The sequence below is a fragment of the Sus scrofa genome, chromosome 13 (genome assembly GCF_054392235.1).
Source record: "Sus scrofa isolate SSC_HxYL_T2T_F1_AM1 chromosome 13, Sscrofa_HxYL_maternal_Yorkshire_Landrace_v2.0, whole genome shotgun sequence".
NCBI lineage: Eukaryota > Metazoa > Chordata > Mammalia > Artiodactyla > Suidae > Sus > Sus scrofa.
The window spans coordinates 109,838,604-109,860,300 of NC_139395.1; the positions used below are offsets into that span (position 1 = coordinate 109,838,604).

The window sequence follows — 21,697 nt, forward strand, 5'->3', positions numbered from 1 at the left end:
CTGCAGTTGGATTCCTAACCCACTGCACCATGGCGGGAACTCTGCTGGCCTTTTTTTTTTTTTTTTTTTTGGCTGGTTTTTTTTTTTTTTTTTAAACCACCCTACCTTCTCAAGTCAGAACCCCTGTGTTAGTATTAGTTCCTTTTTGTGTTGAGTCATGCTTGCTTATATTCAATTTTGTGAATTTTTTTTTCACAAGGTGATGCCTGTAATTTGGCAATTTGGCTTAAAACTTCAGTTTTTGTCTTCCAAAATATTGGAAGTACTTTTGGTAGTAATTGCATTAAGTCATTAGGGCTGCTCTTGCAGATTACAGCATAATAAAAATTCCACATATTTTATTGAGTTTTCTTACAGTGAAAGGATTTGACTTTGCTCCTGCGTTATAGTAATCATCACAGTTTTCTTTGCTTTTAATATAGCATCAAGTTCAAGTCCTGCCCTGTGTGTGTTCAGGCTGATAACATCTATTGCTTCTACTTTATTCACATAGCCTATATTTAGCCTCTCAGAGAATTACATTTTCAGGTACTCAAGTGCTTACTCCCAAGGTCTTTCAGGACAAATAGGTGTCCATATCCGCAATAGATGACACAGAGATGAGAAAAGCTATTGATTATAGTAAGGTTATGTTGTCGGGTATTAAAGAGAAATGATGATGCATTAAATTTTCAAGTCGGCAGTTAATTTAAATAAATGCAGTCAATTAACCAAATAGAAAGCTTTAAGACCTTTTCTTTTCTCACACCACATGCTCTCAATGGACAAATTCGTATGCTTATTGGCGTCATCTACTATTCCCATTATGAACACTGAATATTTGTGTCTGGCCCAGGTTTGTACTGCAGATCCAAAGGTCTAGCTGTTTCTGAAACAGCTCCATGTAGGTGTTCCATTGATCCTACAAACACAGCATTTGCCTTTTGGGGCAAAAATTAATCATCTTTCTTTCCTTATCCCCCTGTTTTCCAATAACTTCCACCTTACTGATACCAAGATCAGAAACCAGGGCTCATCATCTTACACCAATTCCTTTCTATCATCTCTGACATTTACTTCAAATCCCATCCAAAACGAAAAAAAAAAGTTTACCCCCACCAGTGGCTAATTAAATATTTTATAGTCATGAGGGGGGTGTGGATCTCCATCCATCTCCACTGTCATGACCTAACTGAGACATTTCTCATACTATAATATTTCCCTAATCTGACTATTAGCCATCTCATATTCATTTAGCTAATTCTCCTTACCACTACTTAGAGCTTTTAAAAACACAGAGTCATGTTATTTTCTGATGAAAACCTTTCAGTGTGTTGTTTTGCCCCATCTCATGGAGCATGTACAAGGCTATGCATACCACAAGCTCTCCAGAATTCCTTTAGAGTCACCCTACCTCTCAGCATTGTCCCAAATCTCCAGCCACAGGAATGACTTTAAAGTCATTGCTCCACTTCTTCCTCCTTCTTGTCCCTTACCTTGGACCACAGTTCTTCCCTTGTTCATTTAACAGAAACCTACACATAATGTGATTCAACTCCAGCGTTACCTCCTTATTCACAGCACCCCTTTCCATGTTCCTCTTCTCCTTGTCTCTATGCTATACCTTACACACATTTTAGTCATTGCACCAGTAAATTCTATTCCATTGAGCTGAACTAGCCCTTGTTGAAAGCAGAAACCATGTATTTGTGTCACCAGAGATTGAACACTGATGAGCAAAATGTAGACTTATCCTCAGTGATGATGGGGTGAATGATTGTTAAAATAGTTTGTAATAGGAATTCCTGTCATGGCACAGTGGTTAACAAATCTGAATAGGAACCATGAGGTTGTGGGTTGCTGTGGCTCTGGCGTAGGCTGGCGGCTACGGCTCCGATTGGACCCCTAGCCTGGGAACCTCCATACGCTGCAGGAGCGGCCCAAGAAAAGGCAAAAAGACAAAAAAAAAAAAATAGTTTGTAATAATGCTGATAAATTAAACTCAGCTGCTAAAGTAAATACTGACATATCCAAGCATTTCATCATTATTGGTTGGTGAGGATACCCAAAATGATCTCTGCTGGTCACTCTGCTTAACAAATTCAAAAAAAATTGAGGAAGTCAGGGAGTCTGCATGTGATGTACCTGTTAACCATATGGCCAAAAGGACCTCCTTTCTCCCACTTGAGTAGCTGCAAAGGACAAAGATTTAAATTTAAAAGGGTTTTGATTCATGCAATTTTTTAATGTCTAGCTTATGTTTCCAAAATTATCTCAAGCATTATGTTCTCTGGGCATTTAGTGACAGTTTGTAAAAAATTTCAAACATGTATGTTATCAAATAATAATAGTGCTAAATTGAGAATATAATATCCATTCTAAAATTATTTAGATATGTATCTAAAATGGCTTACTTCCAGTTACATGATTATTCACTTAGACACCATGGAACAAATATAAACTTCTAAAAGGAAACAATGTACAAGAATAAAATACAATGAATTCCTTTTCTTATTTTGGACTTGATGCTATTTTGTTAGTTTCTCAGAACAGAATTTTCTCTACTGTAATTGGGACAGGTAGTGCCTGTGTTTGTAAATCATGACCCACTGAGGATGTGGAGTTACATTTCATAAACTACAAAGATTTATTTCATTGCTACATCTTTCCTACTGTTATACAAAGTGACATTAATAGCAGCCAACTCCATAAACATTTTATCAAGCAGCTACAGTATGTAAAGCACTGAGCTAAACCCTGGAGGATAAAGAGACAAGTAAGAATTGTATCTCATACCTCCCAATCTAGAGGAAAAGGCAGATGAGTAACAATGAAAGCTGATGAAAGGCAGAGCTGGTTGTACTATTACAAGACGACAAAGTGCTAGCTTAGCACTTTAAAAAAAAAAACAACTGCAATTAAACCTTTACTTATTAGCTGAACATTCTCTGGAAACAACATGTCAGCATTTAAATTAATATTGAGGTGAACAGGGGACTTACTTAAAACAAACAAAACAAAATAGTTCATTTCTATCTTTATTGCTTCAAGCCTGCTGTTTTTTTTCTAACCTGGGCTAATTGGATGTTTGTAAGCCTCTGATATAAGCAGTGCTACTGAGGTTGGCAGCTCAACAGCTGTGGCTCTGCATAGTTCTTCCTGCAAGGCCAACACCATCAAAAATGGCCAGATGGTTGGTACCACCGTAGTTTTGCCACTGCATTGAGTCACTATCACTTTTTCAGTGTCCCAGTTCTGCCAGTTACTACTTGTAGCTTTTTAAAAGCCATGCAGTTTCCTTATTTATAAAATGAGCAGGTTGATTTAGACTCTATAATATCTCTAAGGTTCATTTTAACATTAAAATTTTATGACCCTTACTGTGAAGTTTTGAAAAGATCCAGGATGTTTTCCTCTTTGGCTTCTCCAGATCAAGTGACCCAAGAGAAAAAGAACATATTCTTGGGAGGTAGAGAAGTACCTCACTTCTTTCCGAAATATCTTTTCTGATATTTCTCCTCCACTGATATTCTAGACTCAATCTTCATTCTAATTAAGTCCTGTATCATCAGATTTGATTATCAAGAGAATAATTAGAAAGGACTTGTATGGGTAAATGAGATGGCACAGATGTAGAGAGTTGATAGGAGCAGTCCAGGGTGGGCGCTCAGAGTGCTGGAGACTTGGGCCACAAGGGACTCTCCATGATGTAGATGTATGGGAAAGATATGTAAAAAAGATTATTTGGGAGTTCCCTCTGTGGCACAGTGAGTTAATGATCCAGCTTGTCTCTGTGGAAGTGCTGGTTGGATCCTTGGCCCAGCACAATGAGTTTCTGCAACTGTGGCATAGGTTGCAGCTACAGTTCATATTAGATTCCCAGCCTGAGAACTTCCATATGCCACAGGTGTGGCTGGAAAAGAGAGAGAGAAAAAAAACCTATCATTTGGCTTATCAAGTACTACTTAGCCAGAAAGACTAAACTTGGATAAATCACTCTAATTCCCTATGCCATGTCTGCCCTGGTGTGCTCATATTCTGTGCATATTCTAATAGAGTCAAATGTTAGAGTTCTCTTTTAGATTCCCATTAAACCAACAGACTTTGTATTTTTTCCACTATGTTTTGGGGTTATAAGCAAAATATCTTTTATCAGTAAAAAACATTTCTGCTTTTTAATTAGCATCCAAGGAGGGTTTTGTTTTCAGAGGGGAAGAAGAAGTAGGAAGGGAAGATAAAGACATTAAAGGTTGAAGTTTTAAACTGAGAGAACTTTGCAAAAGACGTTTAAAGCTTTATACCAGTATGGCCTCTCGAGAGGACAGTATCCAGAGAGTACACGGCTTTCAGTTGCCATGGCTCTTTTACAACCTGCATAGATCAGTACCTCCCCTAGGCTTAGTGCCCTCCACCCTCCCAGGGTCCCTCTTGGGGTTTGGAGGACCTATTGACCTAACAGGAACCAAATATGTATTGGGTACCTGTCATATTACCAACACTGTGCTAAGCCCTAGAGATATGAAGAACAAAACATGAAATAAACATCTGCACAGGAAAAGAAATGGAAAGGCCACCTAAGGAATGGGAGAGAATATCTGCAAACCACATATCTGGTAAGGAATTTTCTCCAAAATGTATAAAGCACTCCTATAATTCAATAGCAAAAAAACTAAACCCAATTTCAAAATGAGCCCTGGATTTGAATAGACATTTCTCCAAAGAAGATGTACAAATGAACATCAGGTATATGAAAAAATGCTTGAATCACTAATTGTCAAGGAAATGCAAATCAAAATCCCAGTGAGGGAGTTCCTGTCATAGCTCAGTGGTAACTAACCTGACTAGTATCCATGCGGATGTGGGTTTGATCCCTGGCCTCGATCATTAGGTTAAGATCCAGCATTGCTGTGCGCTGTGGTGGAGGTTGCAGACATGGCTTGGTGCTGTGGCTGTGGTGAAGGCTGACAGCTGCAGCTCCAATTAGACCCCTAGCCTGGGAACTTCCATGTGCTATAGGTGCAGCTCTTAAAAAAAAAAAAAAAAGAAAAATCCTAGTGAGTTATCACATCACTCTTTTCAGGATAGCTATCATTAAAGAAAAAAGACAGCAAGTGTTGGCAAGTGTTGGCAAGGATGTGGAGAAATTGGAAATCTTGCCTAATTTTTAGGAATGCAAAAGGGTGCAGCAGCTGTGGAAAACAATAGAGATTCATCAAAAATGGAGTTCCCATCATGGCTCAGTGGAAATGAATCCAGCTGGGAACCATGAGGTTGTGGGTTAAATCCCTGGCCTCGCTTAGTGGGTTAAGGATCCAACATTGCTGTGCCTGTGGCATAGGCCCATGGCTACAGCTCCAATTCAACCCCTGCCTGGGAACCTCCATATGCCGCGGGTGTGGCCCTAAAAAAAAAAAAAAAACTACCACATAACCCATTTCCCATTTCTGGGCACATAGCTGAAATCATTAAAATTGGGATCTCAGAGAGACATTAGCATTCCCATGTTCATTGCAGCACCATTCACAATAGTTAAGATCTGGAGACAATCTGGAGTTCCCATCTTGGCGCAGTGGTTAACAAATCTGACTAGGAACCATGAGGTTGTGGGTTCGATCCCTGGCCTTGCTCAGTGGGTTAAGGATCTGGTGTTACCATGAGCTGTGGTGAAGGTTACAGACACATCTCAGATCCTGCGTTGCTGTGGCTGTGATGTAGGCCAGTGGCTACAGCTCCAATTTGACCCATAGCCTGGGAACCTTCATATGCCATGGGAGTGGCCCAAGAAATGGCAAAAAGACCAAAAAAGAAAAAAGATCTGGAGACAATCTGCTTCGATTGACAGATGAATGGTTAAAAAAAAAAAAAATGTGGTCTATACATACCATGAAATACTACTCAGCCTTTAAAAAGAAGGAAATTTTCAGGTATGCAACAAAATGGATGAACTCAAGAACATTATGCTAAGTGAAATAAGCCAAATAAGAATGACAGATATTGCACAATTCCACTTATATGAAGTATCCGAAATAGTCAAATTCATAAAATTAGAGGGAATCATGATTACCAGGAGTTGGGGGAGAAGGAATGAGAAGTTAGTAATCAACAGGCATAAAATTTCAGTTAAGCCAGATGGATAAGATAAACATTGTATCTATAGTCAACAATGATGTATTGCACAATTAAAATGTGTTAAGAGGATAGATCTCATGATTAAGTATTCTTACCACAAGTTAGAAGAAGTACAAAACATGGACCATCCCTGCCATCGTGGAGTCACTGTTTAAATGAGCTAGACAGAAGTAGACTTAAAACATCACATTATATCGTTGCTCAGGATTATATGGGATGGACAAGCTTTCAGTTCTCTCCTGAAAGATTAGAAGATTATTCTCAATCAGGAGAATACGTCACCAAAAGAATGTTCTGACAGAAATAACCCACCCACCCATCCATATCCCAAACTGGGAATTTGGCACATTGCCCACGTGAGTACACACATGATGTCTGTGCACACAGAGAGTTATTGAAGACTAAAAAATGGAGTCTTGTTGCCAAACTTAGTACCACACACAACCACCTGATGACCTCCAGGAAGAAAATGAGAATAGTGATTTCTATTTTTTTTTTTGGAAGCTAAGTGGATTCTCCCAAAGTCATGGCAGGATAGGAGTCCTGGTGCTCACCTCTCAACCCAGCAGGTGAGTCACTCAGAGTACTTTAGTCATGTTAACAACCCTTGCCCAACAATAGTGAACAGTTTAATAGGCTCTTTGGTCCTACTGTGCTTTTGCCTTTGGGTAAAATAGTGCACCTACTGGAACGGGGGAAAGATCTTGTGCTCTGGAGTCAGGGGCCAGTGGTGGGGTGGAGGGAGGGGAGGGGCAGAGAGAGTAGGCAGCCCTGAGTTGAGATTCCTGCTCTACCACTTATTAGCTGCGTGAATTTAGACAACCTACATAACACCTCTCAGCCTCAATTTCTTTATAAACTGAGGGTAATAGCATTTACTTTTGCTTTGCGGAGTCATTATGTGTTTATTGTGTAATGTGCCTGCTACATAACTTAGGTGTTCATTAAATAGTAGCTGTTGTTGTGATCTGGTCATGATGAGACTTCAGGGTGGTGTGGAGGCCAGCATCCTACAGCTTGTTAGGGTAAGGAGCAGCCCTAAATGTGAAGCAGTTTTAAAATGAGCACTTTTATTTTTTAAGGGGTAGGCAAGGAAATGGTATTCATCTTTGTACTGAAATTTTATGTAGGATGCAGGTCAACATTTAGAAGCAGTGGATTTGATTGGAACATGAGAGGGTCCTCTTTCTCCTTAGTTTACATATTCCTCTTTCAATTGTATCCCTAAGACTATAAATAAACTAGGAAAAAGAGTTTGATCAGTGTTGTGCCTTAGTATCTACACCTAAAAACTGAAGGTGTCATCTATCTTATGTCTAGTTTGAAAGATGAATAAGAGTAAATAGAAAGCTTTGAAGTCTTGATGAGAGAGTATTAATATAAAGCATTACAGTGGTAATTGCAGCTACAGAATGGGAATTCTTTCCAGAAGTACTTGAGGAAGACTAAGAAAGCCATTGTATTGTACTGCTGATTTTAAAAGTTGCTTTGGGACCATTAGATGCTGAGAAATTGAACACTTTCAGGAAAAGGGACATTAATGACTTTGTTGTTTGAAGTTTTGGTTACATGTGAGTGGGTGAAGGAAGTTTTATTGCAGGTGCTTTTGCAGCGGGTTTATTATGTCCAGTAGGCTATAGGATCAGGCTGTAGACTTCTGCTTTTCTTCCCTGCTGTAAAACTGATGTCCATGTGCTTTCATCTCATCACCACTTAGGTACTTCAGGGTAATAGGAAATAGAAGAGAAACACACCTGGTCCCCATTTCACAGGTGTTTCACTGGTATTTCCCAACTACATTGTTGGTTCAGCTTTGAGGACCATGCTGCTTATAGAGGCCCTTTGTTTTATTGTCGAGTGCCCCAAACAATACCATTATGTCCCAGGAATTTAAAATAAATTTTGCTTGCTTCTTACTTCCCCACCCTGCACTTGATAACCCCCACATCCATACTCCTACACCACAGACTACTGGAGGCAGGAAAGGAATTCAAAGAAGAGGGTGATAATTACTCCCTGTCTCAGGTCCAATACCTGCTGCAGAAGGTGCCAGTGTCTGGCCTCCAAACCTCACAGGTATCTTTATATAACCTGTACTATCCATTTTGTTAATGGACATTTGTTTTTCTCTTTAGTTGTGCATTTTTTTCTTTTCTGTGCTACTATTCGGGGTCAGATTTGTTTGTGTTCTGTAAATGAAAGCTTTCCCTGAAACATTTAACTTGAAAAACATTTTCTTTACCCTATTAATTTAGCTTTTACAGTAACATAGTGAGATATTTTATGATTGACCACAGATATTAAACATTGAGTCTGTAGCTGTTATTGCTACTTTAAGATGTAACGATCCAGTCACAATAGCTCAGGTTCTGATCATTCCCAGGACAAAGTGCCCTGTGCTTTCGAATCTAGATAATTACCCATGGGTAGCTGAGGACGCACTGTGAAGGAGCTCAAGGAAGAAAAGGCAAACACTACACACTAGTGCTCTGTGAACCTAACCACCATAATTCAAACTTTATTTGAGTGTTCTGTGGTCATAAATAGCTACCTATTTTCTTGAAGGTGTAATTCACAGTGGACATTTTAATATGTAAAACCCTCCCTGCTGGAAAGTTACAAACATTAATCACTTTTAAACCCCTCAAAGTAATATAACAGAAGAGTAGATTACTAAAACAAAAAATGTGACATTTATTTTTACAAAAACAATGAACATGAGATGGGTAATATAAACGTCATTCATCTATGTCCTGCTTTTGAGATCTGTTGCTGCCTGAAACATTAGTTTCCTGTCTCTAGTTCCTTTTCTCTGTAATACACTAATTTGAAAAAAAAATTTTTAGAATTGGCACCTTTTGTATTTCATTATTAGCATTGTACCTGAGTCCAGAACCAATAATTTGTATATTATTTGTGATTACCCATTAAAGTCCATTCAGAGTATACTGTCACTAAATCATAAGTTCATAATGGAACAACTGAGACCTGGAAATATGTCAAATTAATTTTTATAACTGTCCATACCACACCTGGCCCTTGTTCTTTGAAAATACCTCTGGTGATGGCTATATTCCAGAAACAGGGCTTCTAATCTGATTTCTAATTGAAATTTTAATAATAATATTTGTAAGCTATTTATACGTATAATCTACTGTTGTATTGGCTATTGTCAGGGAGGAAGAAATTGTCCTCTACTCTTCTATAGGATCTTCTGGCTGGTGTGAGAATTAAATTGACATGAGATAGATTAACAGGAGAAAAATCAAAGTTTAAAGACACACATGCTTCGGAGAGACCCAGGCAAACAGTAACTTGCCAAGATGGCTGAAACCATCACCTTAAATACCATCCTCAGCTAAAGACAAAAGAGAATGTTGGGGATAGTGGTTGGATACTTCAAAGAGGAGAAAGGCAATTCTCAGGAAGATGGAAAAGCCCATGTTTGATAAACACTTGTTTGCTGGATCATGCAGAGACAATGGGACACAGAGTGGACTCTGATCCCTAGGCCCTGACCACCTCACACCTGGCCCCTGATCTTTGACGATAACTGTGGTGATGGCTGTGTTCCAAGAACTGGCCTTCCTTCTAAAAAATCTTCGAGACAGTTAGTGGAGAAGGTCAATGATCCTTGTTACTTCCTGAGTCTCTTGGGCCTTGATTAGTTTTCAGCTCAAAATAATCCTTATGCCAAAGAGACATTTGGGGGCCGCAAGTTTTGCTCTCCTACACTATCAAAATGTTGAGGACACATCAGAAATAACTTTCTAAAGTCACCACGAGGAACAGTGTTTTTTTCTGCTCAGGAGAAGTATGGACACATTTTCTATTTGTCTCTCCTGCCAGACAACCTTGAACCATACTTGAGTCACAGTAACTGGGAATATATATGAACATAGTCCTAATACATAATTTTCCCTAACTGAGTTTTATTTATACAGATATTTTCTTTCATAATATACTGGGTCACACAAAAATCTATTCGTCCTGTAGTTTCTAATCTAGATTTTGGTCTAACATCCGTGGGTTTACAAATATTTTTGTTGTGAGTCACCACAAAGCATATGGGAAGCAGGTGGACTGTAATTAAAATGAATAAAATTATATGCTTGTAATCATCAACCTGCAAGGAGTTGAAATATTGATGACTCAGCCATAATGAAATTAGGGAAGACTGAGATATTGATCACACCAACCTGTTTGCAAATGTTTTTCTCTCTAAAACAACAACAAAATCAAACTAAAGAAGAAACGCTTTGATTAACCATTCCCCTGCCACACCTTCCACCTGCAAACTTATTTTTTTCTTAAAGAAAAATTCACGGAAATTCTATCTGGATTTTTTAAGTCCCATATCCTTTATATGAATGTCTTAGTCATGTCATTGGAGATAAAACTCATGCTTAATTAGAATTTATCAGACAGTTGTTATATGTAGCCCTCCCTGAGTTATTTTTAAGAGATCAAAATAGAACTCACATCTGACATCCCACAATAGTTACTGAAATTGTAGCTAAAATGCTGATTTGGGCAGCTAACTCTGTACTGCTTACCTCACAAAGCAGGGTCTGGAAACAGTTCTGATTTAACCTCATTGTACTAATTACTGTAAACTCTTTCCATGAGTAGGGTAATAATTGTCACTCTAATTGTTGCCCCCAATGTGGAATAACTACAGTGCAGCCATTAGCTAATAACATGATTGTCTTAAGTGTATCCATGTGTGCTGACATTAAAGGAGGTATCTAAAGTCAAGCAGTGTCCATTTTCAATGAGTTTATAAGGAGATGTATAATAGTTTATTAAGATGTTAATATTACTCCTGTTGCACTAAAGTGACTAACAATGATCCTTGTTACTGATATTCAGTCTTCATAACATCTGAGCAGAAAGACATGGAAATCCTAGCAACATCCTCAAATTACTGTCTTGGGAGCTGTGTTTTTTGTTTTTGTTTTCTCTCATTCAATCTTTACCGCAGTTATTGGTGACTTTTTCTCATCTCGAGTCTTCTGAAGCCAAGAATAGTATTTTATAAAATCTCTAGATTCAAATATAGGTCCTCATTCATGGCATAAACAGGCAGACAGATCTACTTAAGAACCACCTGGCTTTCATTTTACAGTCATTATACAAAAATATACCTTTTCTCATTTAGCTGAAATATCACATTTAAAAAAAATAATTTTAAATGGCAATAATTGTACAAGGCACATTACCTCATGCTAAATAACCTGCCAAGGGGATCTCTTAATTCCCAAAAATCTTCTTCATAAACTATGAATTTAAAAAATTTTAAATATACTTGAATCTGAAATTTTAGCAACTTTATTTTTTTTGAAAATTTATTTAACAGTTTTTATTTCAGTATTCTGTCAACTGCTCTAGAATTGTTGGCATAGTTACCAAGTATCAGAAACACACAGCTAAACACATTTCAATATAATCTTAATCCACTGCAATTTCCAAAGAGATGCATTAGAATGGGTTTTGTCCTGTCAGATGTCTCCTTAAAAATCCACACAGATTAAATAACAGATTGCAGAGCTGGATATATTCTGGTTTTTCAAGAAGTGGAAATATTTTCAAATGAAATCTCTCATCTAGTGAGCTAAGTTTAATTTGTTGATCGTAGTTCAGACTGGAAGTTAAGATTCATCTCAGGGAGTTGCCGAGGTGGTGCAGCCAAAACAAATCTGACTAGGAACCAACCATGAGGTTGCAGGTTCAATCGCTGGCCTTGCCCGGTGGGTTAAGGATCCAGCACTGCCATGAGCTGTGGTGTAGGTTGCAGACACGGCTTGGATCTGATGTTTCTGTGTCTGTGGTGTAGGCTGGTGACTGCAGCTCTGATTCGACCCCTAACCTGAGAACCTCCTTATGCCGTGGGTGCAGCCCTAAAAAGCAAAAGAAAAAAAAAGGATTCATCTCACAATAGTGATAATACTTTTATTGTGGTGAGTAGATTGAATCTGATAATGTAGTACCATTTGTAACAAGTTCTTATGTTTTCTATAGGTGGATAAGCGGAGCAGCTGTAGTCAATGCATTTTATTCTTCAGGCAGAAATCAGATAGGTAAGGTCTATTCCTAAATAATTCCTTAATATTTATCTATTACTCCCAAGCTGTAGTGCTTTGCATGACCAATTTGCAATACTCCCCATAAAAGCACTGCTGAGGCTGAGTTACTGATTAATTGAGTATCCTCCTTGAAAATAAATGCATCCATGCACTTCTTTTCACTCTAACAGCAAAATTTAAATTAGTAAAAATCACATTAAGTAGTTTTGTTTCTTTTACAGTATTCTCATTTATAGCTACATGGTTTATCTTATTTCTAAGTACTTTTACTTTATTTCTAAATACTTTTTTAAAGTCCCTTATATCTTTATTAAGTTATATTAACTCTAGGACTTTCTAAGCATCAGCATCTTAAGCGATTTCAGGTTCTGAGAACCAACTTTTCAGAGATCCAGTTTTTCTCTCAATTCTGTATGCTGGCTCTGGTAGAAATGGTCCTGCTTTGTATCATTTTTTTTTTCTAGAAAACTCCAAGAGGCTCAGAAAGTTGAAAAGTCAATTATATTAGGTGGAACCATATGATCAAAAAAGTTTTATGTATTCACTATTAGTGATATCAGAAATATACATAGAAATTAATACATGAATGCGTAATATAGTGAGTAATGAAATGGCTTTCCTTTCTCTCTCTCTCTTCCTGGAACTACCTTGACATCTTTAAATTCTTTCTTCAGTATCTCATACACAGACCCATTTTTTCCCAAGATTTTTTTAGTATGTAGAAAGGCAACCAGCTGATTCAGTACTTCAGTGAAAGTATTCTAAGCAATAGTACAGCCAGCTTCCCCAGGAGTACTCTGTGCAGCCCTTCATTCCTAAATGTAGTTAAGAATCAAGTGGGGAGTTCCCGTCGTGGCGCAGTGGTTAACGAATCCGACTAGGAACCATGAGGTTGCGGGTTCGATCCCTGCCCTTGCTCAGTGGGTTAACAATCCGGCATTGCCGTGAGCTGTGGTGTAGGCTGCAGACGCGGCTCGGATCCCGCGTTGCTGTGGCTCCGGCGTAGGCTGGCAGCTACAGCTCCGATTCGACCCCTAGCCTGGGAACCTCCATATGCCGCAGGAGCGTCCCAAAGAAATAGCAAAAAAAAGACAAAAAAAAAAAAAGAATCAAGTGGGAAGGTAGAGTTTGATGATACTTTCCCTCATTGCTTTTAAACCTAGGAAGTATTAAATTAAGAAGCTATCCACATTTTCTTCTAGTATTTTTTTTTTAGGGTTTTTATTTATTTTTTTAGGGTCTTTTAGCATTAATGTAGGTTTTTATTTTGGGAGCACATCTTTAATCTTTGTGGAATTTATTTTGGTACATGACATGAAAATGAGTTATAACCAGAAAAGGTTGTCTTTCTATAACATATAGTTAGGCATGTGCACTGAGTTAAAATTAGCTCAAAGTCTAGGCTAATGCATCTCCCAGCTAGTGAAATGATTACTTAAAGCCAGATCGGAGCCTGTTTAATGATCAACTCAGAATCCATGCAGTCTCTCCTTTGTAAGGTATTCCTACCTAGAAACCACTCAGACCCTTTTCCTAGAAATCTTTTTCTTTATCTCTGAAGAGACTTCACTCTGAAGACCTCTTTAGTATTCAGTAGTTCTCTCAGTGTAAAATCTGGTTCATGCTAGACTTGGCCTGAACAGGATAGTTGACTTTTAATGGAATCCCAAGGAAAAGTGATGCAGCTTGGACTTCAGTTCTGCATGTGGGCAGACTAAGGTGTGTCTTTTTTAATCCAGCTCAGGATCCTATCAGATCTGGTGCAGATTAATCCCCATAAGAAGAGCCAGGCAGACCTTCTGCAGGAACACTCTGGCATGGTTATCCCTTCAGCCCTTCTCTAGAGCAGGTCCACACAGCTTGGGTCAAGAAGAATCTTGTTTAGCTCTGAATTACCACATATCCCTGAAGCTGGCTCAAAGTTGGTCCACCTCAGAGATTCTCTGATCAGGGAAGACCTGGGAATGTTCTCATTTTGAATTTAATACCCTCAACCATACAGCAACAGGAAAAAGAAGGTAAAAGTGGCCTAAGAGGGAGTTCCGTCGTGGTGCAGTGGTTAACGAATCCGACTAGGAACCATGAGATTGCGGGTTCGATCCCCACCCTTGCTCAGTGGGTTAATGATCCAGCGTTGCTGTGAGCTGTGGTGTAGGTCGCAGACACGTCTCGGATCCCGCGTTGCTGTGGCTCTGGTGTAGGCTGGCAGCTACAGCTCCAATTAGACCCCTAGCCTGGGAACTTCCATATGCCACGGGAGCAGCCCAAGAAATAGCAAAAAGACAAAAAAAAAAAAAAAAAAAAGTGGCCTAACATTTCACAAAGTAGACTGTTATCCTCTGAATAATCAAGAATTGGCTGTGATAAGCTTTCTTCATATATAAAAAAGACCTTTTACAATATGCTCAGGATCAATTAATCTGAAGGAAATGAGAAATATGAAAAATTGCTAACCTCTTTTCATATGCTTATCTGCTCATAACAGTAGTTCAGAGAAGGGAAAAGTGTCATGAAAGAGGAGAAATCTTTGACATGTGTACATTTTCTCCTTGACAATTCATTTAAATCTCGAAAGTAGGGATTGTCTTAACTAAAAATAATTGAAGATCCAGATCTCCATCTTTTTTTTTTTTTTCCTTTTCTTTGGCTTTTTAGGGCCACACCCATAGCACATGGAAGTTCCCAGGTAGGGGTCTAATCAGAGCAGCAGCTACTGACTTACACCACAGCTGCAGCACAGGCTCCTTAACCCACTGAGCGAGACCAGTGATTGAACTAGCATCCTCCTGGATACTAGTCAGGTTCATAACTGGCTGAGCCACAATGGGAACTCCCTCTACCTTTTTTCTCGATAAAAGTGTATATGTGTGTGTCTCTCCATAACTAGATATGTAACTTTTTCAACACTACTTAATGGACTTGATATCATGTGCATTACAGAATTAGAATTGGTATAGACTATGTCCCATAAATGACCCTCTCACCTTCACACAAATACCATAAACTAGATCAAATACAATTTCTCATGGGATTGGTTTTTTAATGTTGTGGTAAACAAAAAAAAAGATTTGTTTTATTATTGTATAGGGAATTATTAATAATTTCTACTTTTTAATTCAGTTCCCACAACTTTTTGTCATAACTCACACATGTAGGCTACATTCCGTTTTTATGCATCCTCACTACTTCACATAAATATAAAAAGCCAACTTCCAGGACAGGCAGGCATGCCGAAAGTGTTTAATTCGCTGGTTCCTATTCATTGCATAATTGTTCCATGGAGCTTTAGAAACCTTTCATGCCATTGACAAAGCTGCACGTGAATGTTTTGTCAAATATTTCTTAAATTTCAGGCACTATTCAATCATCTTGGGAGTTTTCATTGTGGCTCAGCGGGTTATAAGCCAGCCTAGTATCCATGAGGATGTGGGTTTGATCCCTGTCTTTGCTCAGTGGTTTAAGGATCTGGCTTTGCTGTGAGCTATAGTGTAGGTTGCAAACATGGCTCAGATCTAGAATCACTGTGGCTGTGGTGTAGGCCAGCAGCTGCAGCTTTGATTCCACCCCTAGCCTAGGAACTTCCATATGCTGCAGGTCCGGCCCTAAAAAGCAAAAACAAAAACAAAAAACAATCATCTTATTAAATCTTCAAGTCTTGTCTAAGGAAACGATTTACTCTTATAGGAAGTCTTACTACCACTGCATTCTCCTTCATTAACAATCAAAAATTTTTTTCCAATTTGAGAAATTTATGGATGATTTAGTATATTCAATCTGGATGATCTGTGACTACCTTGACATAATTAAGTTTTCTAAAATTGTCTTACTCTTAGAAGTATTATTTTCAGAGTTGAGAATTAAGAGTAAATGTTTCTGAATATGTTGCTGTTTCATTTAATATAAAAACAGTTTAATTTTTTACAACAAAATTGATTTTGTCTGATTGCACTCTTCAGCTTTACATCAAAGATTCTATAATTGAATTACTTGTATCCTTTGAAAAAATAATAATAAGCCAGGGAAATGAGGGGGTGGGGGCAGGGAGAAACAGTCTTTTGTTTCATGGACCAATGACTTATTTAATTAACTAACTTGTTGACAACCCAGAACATAAAAAAAAATTCACAACTAAGCAGTTGGTTATTATCAACAATTGTGATGTCTACTAGTAACAGCAATAAGGCTAATGGGGAAAATCCTCACTGTCAAGGTTTAGCTGACAGAGTGATCATAATTTGCAAAGTTGAACTTAAAGACTATTATTTAATGTGAGCCATAAAAATCTTATCACTTTCCTGAAGAGTGGCATATCAGGGTATAATTAAAGCAGCAGGATCTTTATAGTTAATGTTTAGTCTTGATAGCACATTTCATAAGAGCATTTTATATAATGGATGGATTTTAATCAAAGTACATAGTGTGGGAGATCGTGTTCACTTTAAGTTAATAAAGTACTGCACGTATTTTTAATACTTCAAGCTAAAAATAATTTCCTGGCACCGTTGATAGCTCAGGCAGCTACACGTGAAGTGTAAATTCATCAAAATTCTCCAAGGAAAAAGTTTTTTTTTTTGTTTTAATTTTGTCATTTTGAATGTTTTGGCAACTTTCCTGATTTTTTAAAAAGATCCGGAGAGCCCTTAAGTTGCACCGCGTGTTTTAAAGTCTCCTCTGTAAATATCTGAAGCCCTTGCAAGGTTATGTCATACTCACCCCACCTGAATGACAAAAGAAACAGCATTCACTACTCTGTATTAACTAGGTCTTATCCTTAAGGTCAGGGCCTTTCTCTTGTATTCTTGATATCCCAGGTAACAATGGCCCAGGGCTTTGCATGTAATAGGTATTGATACTAAGAACTTTTTTTTTTTTTTTGATAACAGAACATAATGCTTCAGTGGATACTAGAATTTTATATCACCAAATGTAAGATTATGAAACAATGAGACTTAATGAGGGAAGGGAGAGCATGAGGGAGGTGGAGAGGTAGATCATGGAGACAAATGCCAGGAAGAAGATGCTGTATTTGGTTAAGGAGCAATGATAAGCTATCCAAGGTGTTTTAGCAGGGGTGTTATAATGACTACAGGGGTGCTTTAATCAGTGTGCTGGATATATTAGATTTAGGATAAATTATAGTGGAGTGATACTGGAAGTAAGAAGACTGGGAAATTACGTCTTGTTTTTGTTTTTGTTTTTTAGGGCCACACCCACAGCATATGGAAGTTCCCAGACTAGGGGTCGAATCGGATAGCTGCCGGCCTATAGCACAGCCACAGCAATGCAGGATCTGAGCCACGTCTGCGACCTACATGACAGCTCATGGCAACACTGGATCCTTGACCCACTGAGTGAGGCCGGGGATGAAACCCCCATCCTCATGGATACTAGCTAGATTTGTTTCTGCTGCACCACAGTGGAACTCTGGAAATTAAGTAATTTTTGAGGCAAGGAACTAGGAAGGTGGCAGTAAGACTGATAGGAGGAGATGCTACTGCAAAGAAGGTTCATGACCTGAACTTCTCCTCAATAGGAATGTATATGACTTTATAAAAGAAAGGCAATATTGAAGATAAATGGAAAATGTTTACTTTGGGCAACTGAGACCCTTTACATGCTGTTAGCACAAATAATAAAGTCCAAATGATGGCTTAGAAGGGAAAATAGTATTTTGATATTTGACACATGAATTAAATAATATAAGACATCATGGAGTTCCCATCGTAGCACAGCGAAAACAAATCTGACTAGGAACCATGAGGCTGAACGTTCAATCCCTGGCCTTATTCTCATTGGGTTAAGGAACCAGCATTGCTGTGAGCTGTGGTGTAAGTCGCAGATGCAGCTCTGATCTGGTGTTGCTGTGGCTCTGGCATAGGTCAGCAGCTACAGCTCCGATTAGACCCCTATTCTGGGAACTTCCATATGCCACAGGTGCGGCCCTAAAAAGACAAAAAGACAAAAATAATAATAATAATAATAATAATAACATCTAAGTGTAAAAAAAAGCAAGTTAAGATACATGTCAGGGTAGACTTAAAAATTACAAAGTCTAGCACACCATGGGAAATTCATTCACTTATTTATTCCTCATGGATTATTCATTCATTCAACACATTTCCTCAATACCTGTTATGTTCTAGTCACCATCTAGTTTTAGGTGCTGGAGATAATGGAACTGAAAAATCAAATGGACTCAAAAACAAATGAATAAACACATGTATGTACAAATAAATGTCTGTTCTCAAAGAGCTAATATTTGAGGTGCTTTGGGGGCAGACAGGAAAAAGAAGGACCAAAAACCCATAAATAAGTAAATAAATAGTTATATGTGCCTTGATGAAAATAAAGTTGTATGTTGAAGGATACTTTCAAGTGAATGGCTCTGTTTATTTACTGAGCTGTTGTAGATAGATAAATGTTAGAGGCAGTAAAAGTTAATAACTTCTGCTATTAAGTAACTATTTCTCCCAAATATTTGCAATGGAGAAGATACTCTGAATGAAGATTATAATTCTCCCTTGCTCTAAACTCCTTGTAGAAGAAAAACAATCGATATTATAAAGTGAATTATGATTATAAGCCATCGATTTTGGTGCCACTCTTGGGTGAACTCTTTGCTGGCATCAATAATATAAAAGACCTGCATTTGTTTCTGTCACACAAGATTTTTCTATACAATTAAGTGAAACCGACAGACTGGAAAACAGCTTAGTAGGCAAGAAGCCAACCCCAGGACTGTCATCACAGGATAAAACCACAAGTGGTCTTTAACTGTCCTCTTTCCTTGTAGTCTTCCCAGCTGGCATTCTGCAGCCCCCCTTCTTCAGCGCACAGCAGTCTAACTCACTGAACTTTGGGGGCATCGGCATGGTCATAGGACACGAAATCACCCATGGCTTCGATGACAATGGTAAAGTGCGAGTGATGCTTGTCTTTGGCTGTGACAGAGCCTAGGAAATCTGATTAAGGGTTATTATAATTTTTCAATACAAACACACATTTTTTAGTGTACCAGCCTAATACCACACTTTTTGTGTTCCTTTTAAGTTGTTGCTTAGGATCAGAAATTTCTGATAGGGAGGTAAGCAATGTGTGCTTTATACTCTGACAGAAGAAAGCAAATGTTCATATTAAGAAAATGTGATATTTGTCAACACCAATGTTAATGTTTGGTCTTATTTCATGGTTGTTTACTCCTTATCTCTACAAACTTTTAGAGGACAAGGTCTATGTTTTAAAATCAGATGTATACTCAAAATAAAGTATACAGGACTCAAACTGCTGGTAGTCAGTGTGGTTAAAGATTTTTTTATTTTCTTTTTTCCTTTCTTTTTGCTGCATCTTACACTTACTATCTAGTTCAGGGCCTTGCAAACAGTAGACAATTAAATGTTTACATGCTGCCCTAAATGGAAAAATAGATTTAGAGTTTCAGTGAAATTGAAAAGAATAAAGTAAGAACATGAGATTTGTAAAGAGGTAAGAGTTGAAGCTATGACAAAGATCTATTCACAAGTGGAAAGAAAATAAGAGAACAGCAGAGAGAAAATGATTGAGGCTTAATCCAACTTTATGGAGCCAGAGGAAGAAAGGGAGACAGGAAGGGCTTACTAAGCATCTTCTAACTCAAACTATATAACAATTTTCACAGGTAGGTATTCATACTTATTCCCATTTTTCAAATAGAACAATATAGAGGCCCATAAGACTTGTTCAAAGTTACAAAACTGGGAGTTGATGGATCCAGGATGTGGGTTCGGGCAGTTTGTTTTCATTGTCCTTATATTAATTCACTATATCACAGGTACTGTTTAAAAATAAAAAAATCTAATGTTAAACATATGACATATAAATCCTGCTAAAGCTCAGAAAGGGGAAAGATCAATGTAGCTTGGATTAGCAAGAAAGTTCCAGGAGCAAAGGCAACTTTTTCCTTTGTGTTTGAAGTGTAGCAGAACTATGAGACCACAATGCTTAAGAAAGGTTTTGAGATATGAAATGAATGCCAGAGTAAAATATTGACCTCCTGAAGATCTCAAGGAGTTCCCTAGTGGTTCAGTAGGTTAGGGATCCATTGTTGTCACTACTGTGGCTCAACTCACTGCTGTGGTGTGGGTTTGATTCCTAGCCCTGGAAATTCTGAATGCTGTGGGTGCAGCCAAAAAAAAAAAATCTCAAAACATCAATTTAAATAGATTTGGTTCAGGTGAAAACTGTCCATGAGTTAGAAATAAGTCATGATTTCAGCAGTGTTTATCTGGTGGCCTTGGCTAAGACATCAAGAGCGGAATGAGTGAAATATCTGGATAATCCTAAGGCATATCAGCAAAGAGAGCCCCAGCTGAGCAGGTTTCATCAACTCTGAATGAGAAAAGAGAACAATTTATCTCATCATCTGTCCAATATAATGTTCTCTCACACACTACTCTTTTAGTCCTTACACTCTGAATTAAGGATATCTTATTGCAATTCTTGATGTAATGAGTTCCCATTTTACTTAAATAATATATTTTAGGCAGAAATTTTAACAAGGATGGAGACCTTGTTGACTGGTGGACTCAACAGTCTGCAAATAATTTTAAAGAACAATCCCAATGTATGGTGTACCAGTATGGAAACTTCTCCTGGGACCTAGCAGGTGGACAGCATGTAAGTCATCAGCATTCTCTCGAAAATTTATATTCAATCTTCAGTGAATTATTGATAATTTCTTAACAATCCAAACATAGTTAAGAGTCTTTAAGTGTCTTTTTTCTCAACAGCTCAATGGAATTAATACACTGGGAGAAAACATTGCTGATAACGGTGGTATTGGCCAAGCTTACAGAGTGAGTAATAATGTTTTCTTCTTCTTCTTTTTTTTATCTTTTTGCTATTTCTTGGGCCGCTCCCGCCACATATGGAGGTTCCCAGGCTAGGGGTCTAATCGGAGCTGTAGCCGCCGGCCTACGCCAGAGCCACAGCAACGCGGGATCGAGCCGCGTCTGCAACCTACACCACAGCTCAAGGCAACGCTGGATCGTTAACCCACTGAGCAAGGGCAGGGACCGAACCCGCAACCTCATGGTTCCTAGTCGGATTCGTTAACCACTGCACCACGACGGGAACTCCAGTGTTTTCTTCTTACTTTAGTGGTTGGAATGTATAATTGATCATATTTACTTATTTAATACCTTCTACAAAGGACATGCATAATGTAAGCAATAAACAGAGAAAAGAGACTGTAAATATGCTAACCAGGGAAAATACAACTGATGTAATTGAGCTGCATACCAGTCTCTAAGCTTTGAAGAAGCCAAGGAGGAAAGGAAACACAGAATGTTATAATGACAGAATTGAGGAGATATGCAAGTTCCATAGAGGAGACCACATTTTCCTAAGAAATAATCTCTGAAATACTTTTTTTCTTAGAAAAGAGATTCTAATTCTATAAAAAGATTTACTTCAGAGTCATTGATTGATGTACTGAGCAGGTCCCTCAGTTTCACGGCATTTGAAAC

At 38.2% G+C, this 21,697-nt stretch overlaps 1 protein-coding gene across 13 annotated transcripts in view; it reads left to right on the top strand.

Annotated features, from left to right (window-relative positions):
* Positions 1 to 21,697, top strand: part of MME (membrane metalloendopeptidase) — a 104,972-nt gene that overhangs the window by 71,032 nt on the left and 12,243 nt on the right. For all 13 annotated transcript variants that reach the window (NM_001444848.1, XM_021069693.2, XM_084986761.1 and 10 more), the window contains 4 exon segments: positions 12,130 to 12,188; positions 18,988 to 19,107; positions 20,713 to 20,846; positions 20,960 to 21,025. In NM_001444848.1, the coding sequence (NP_001431777.1) occupies positions 12,130 to 12,188; positions 18,988 to 19,107; positions 20,713 to 20,846; positions 20,960 to 21,025 (379 nt within the window).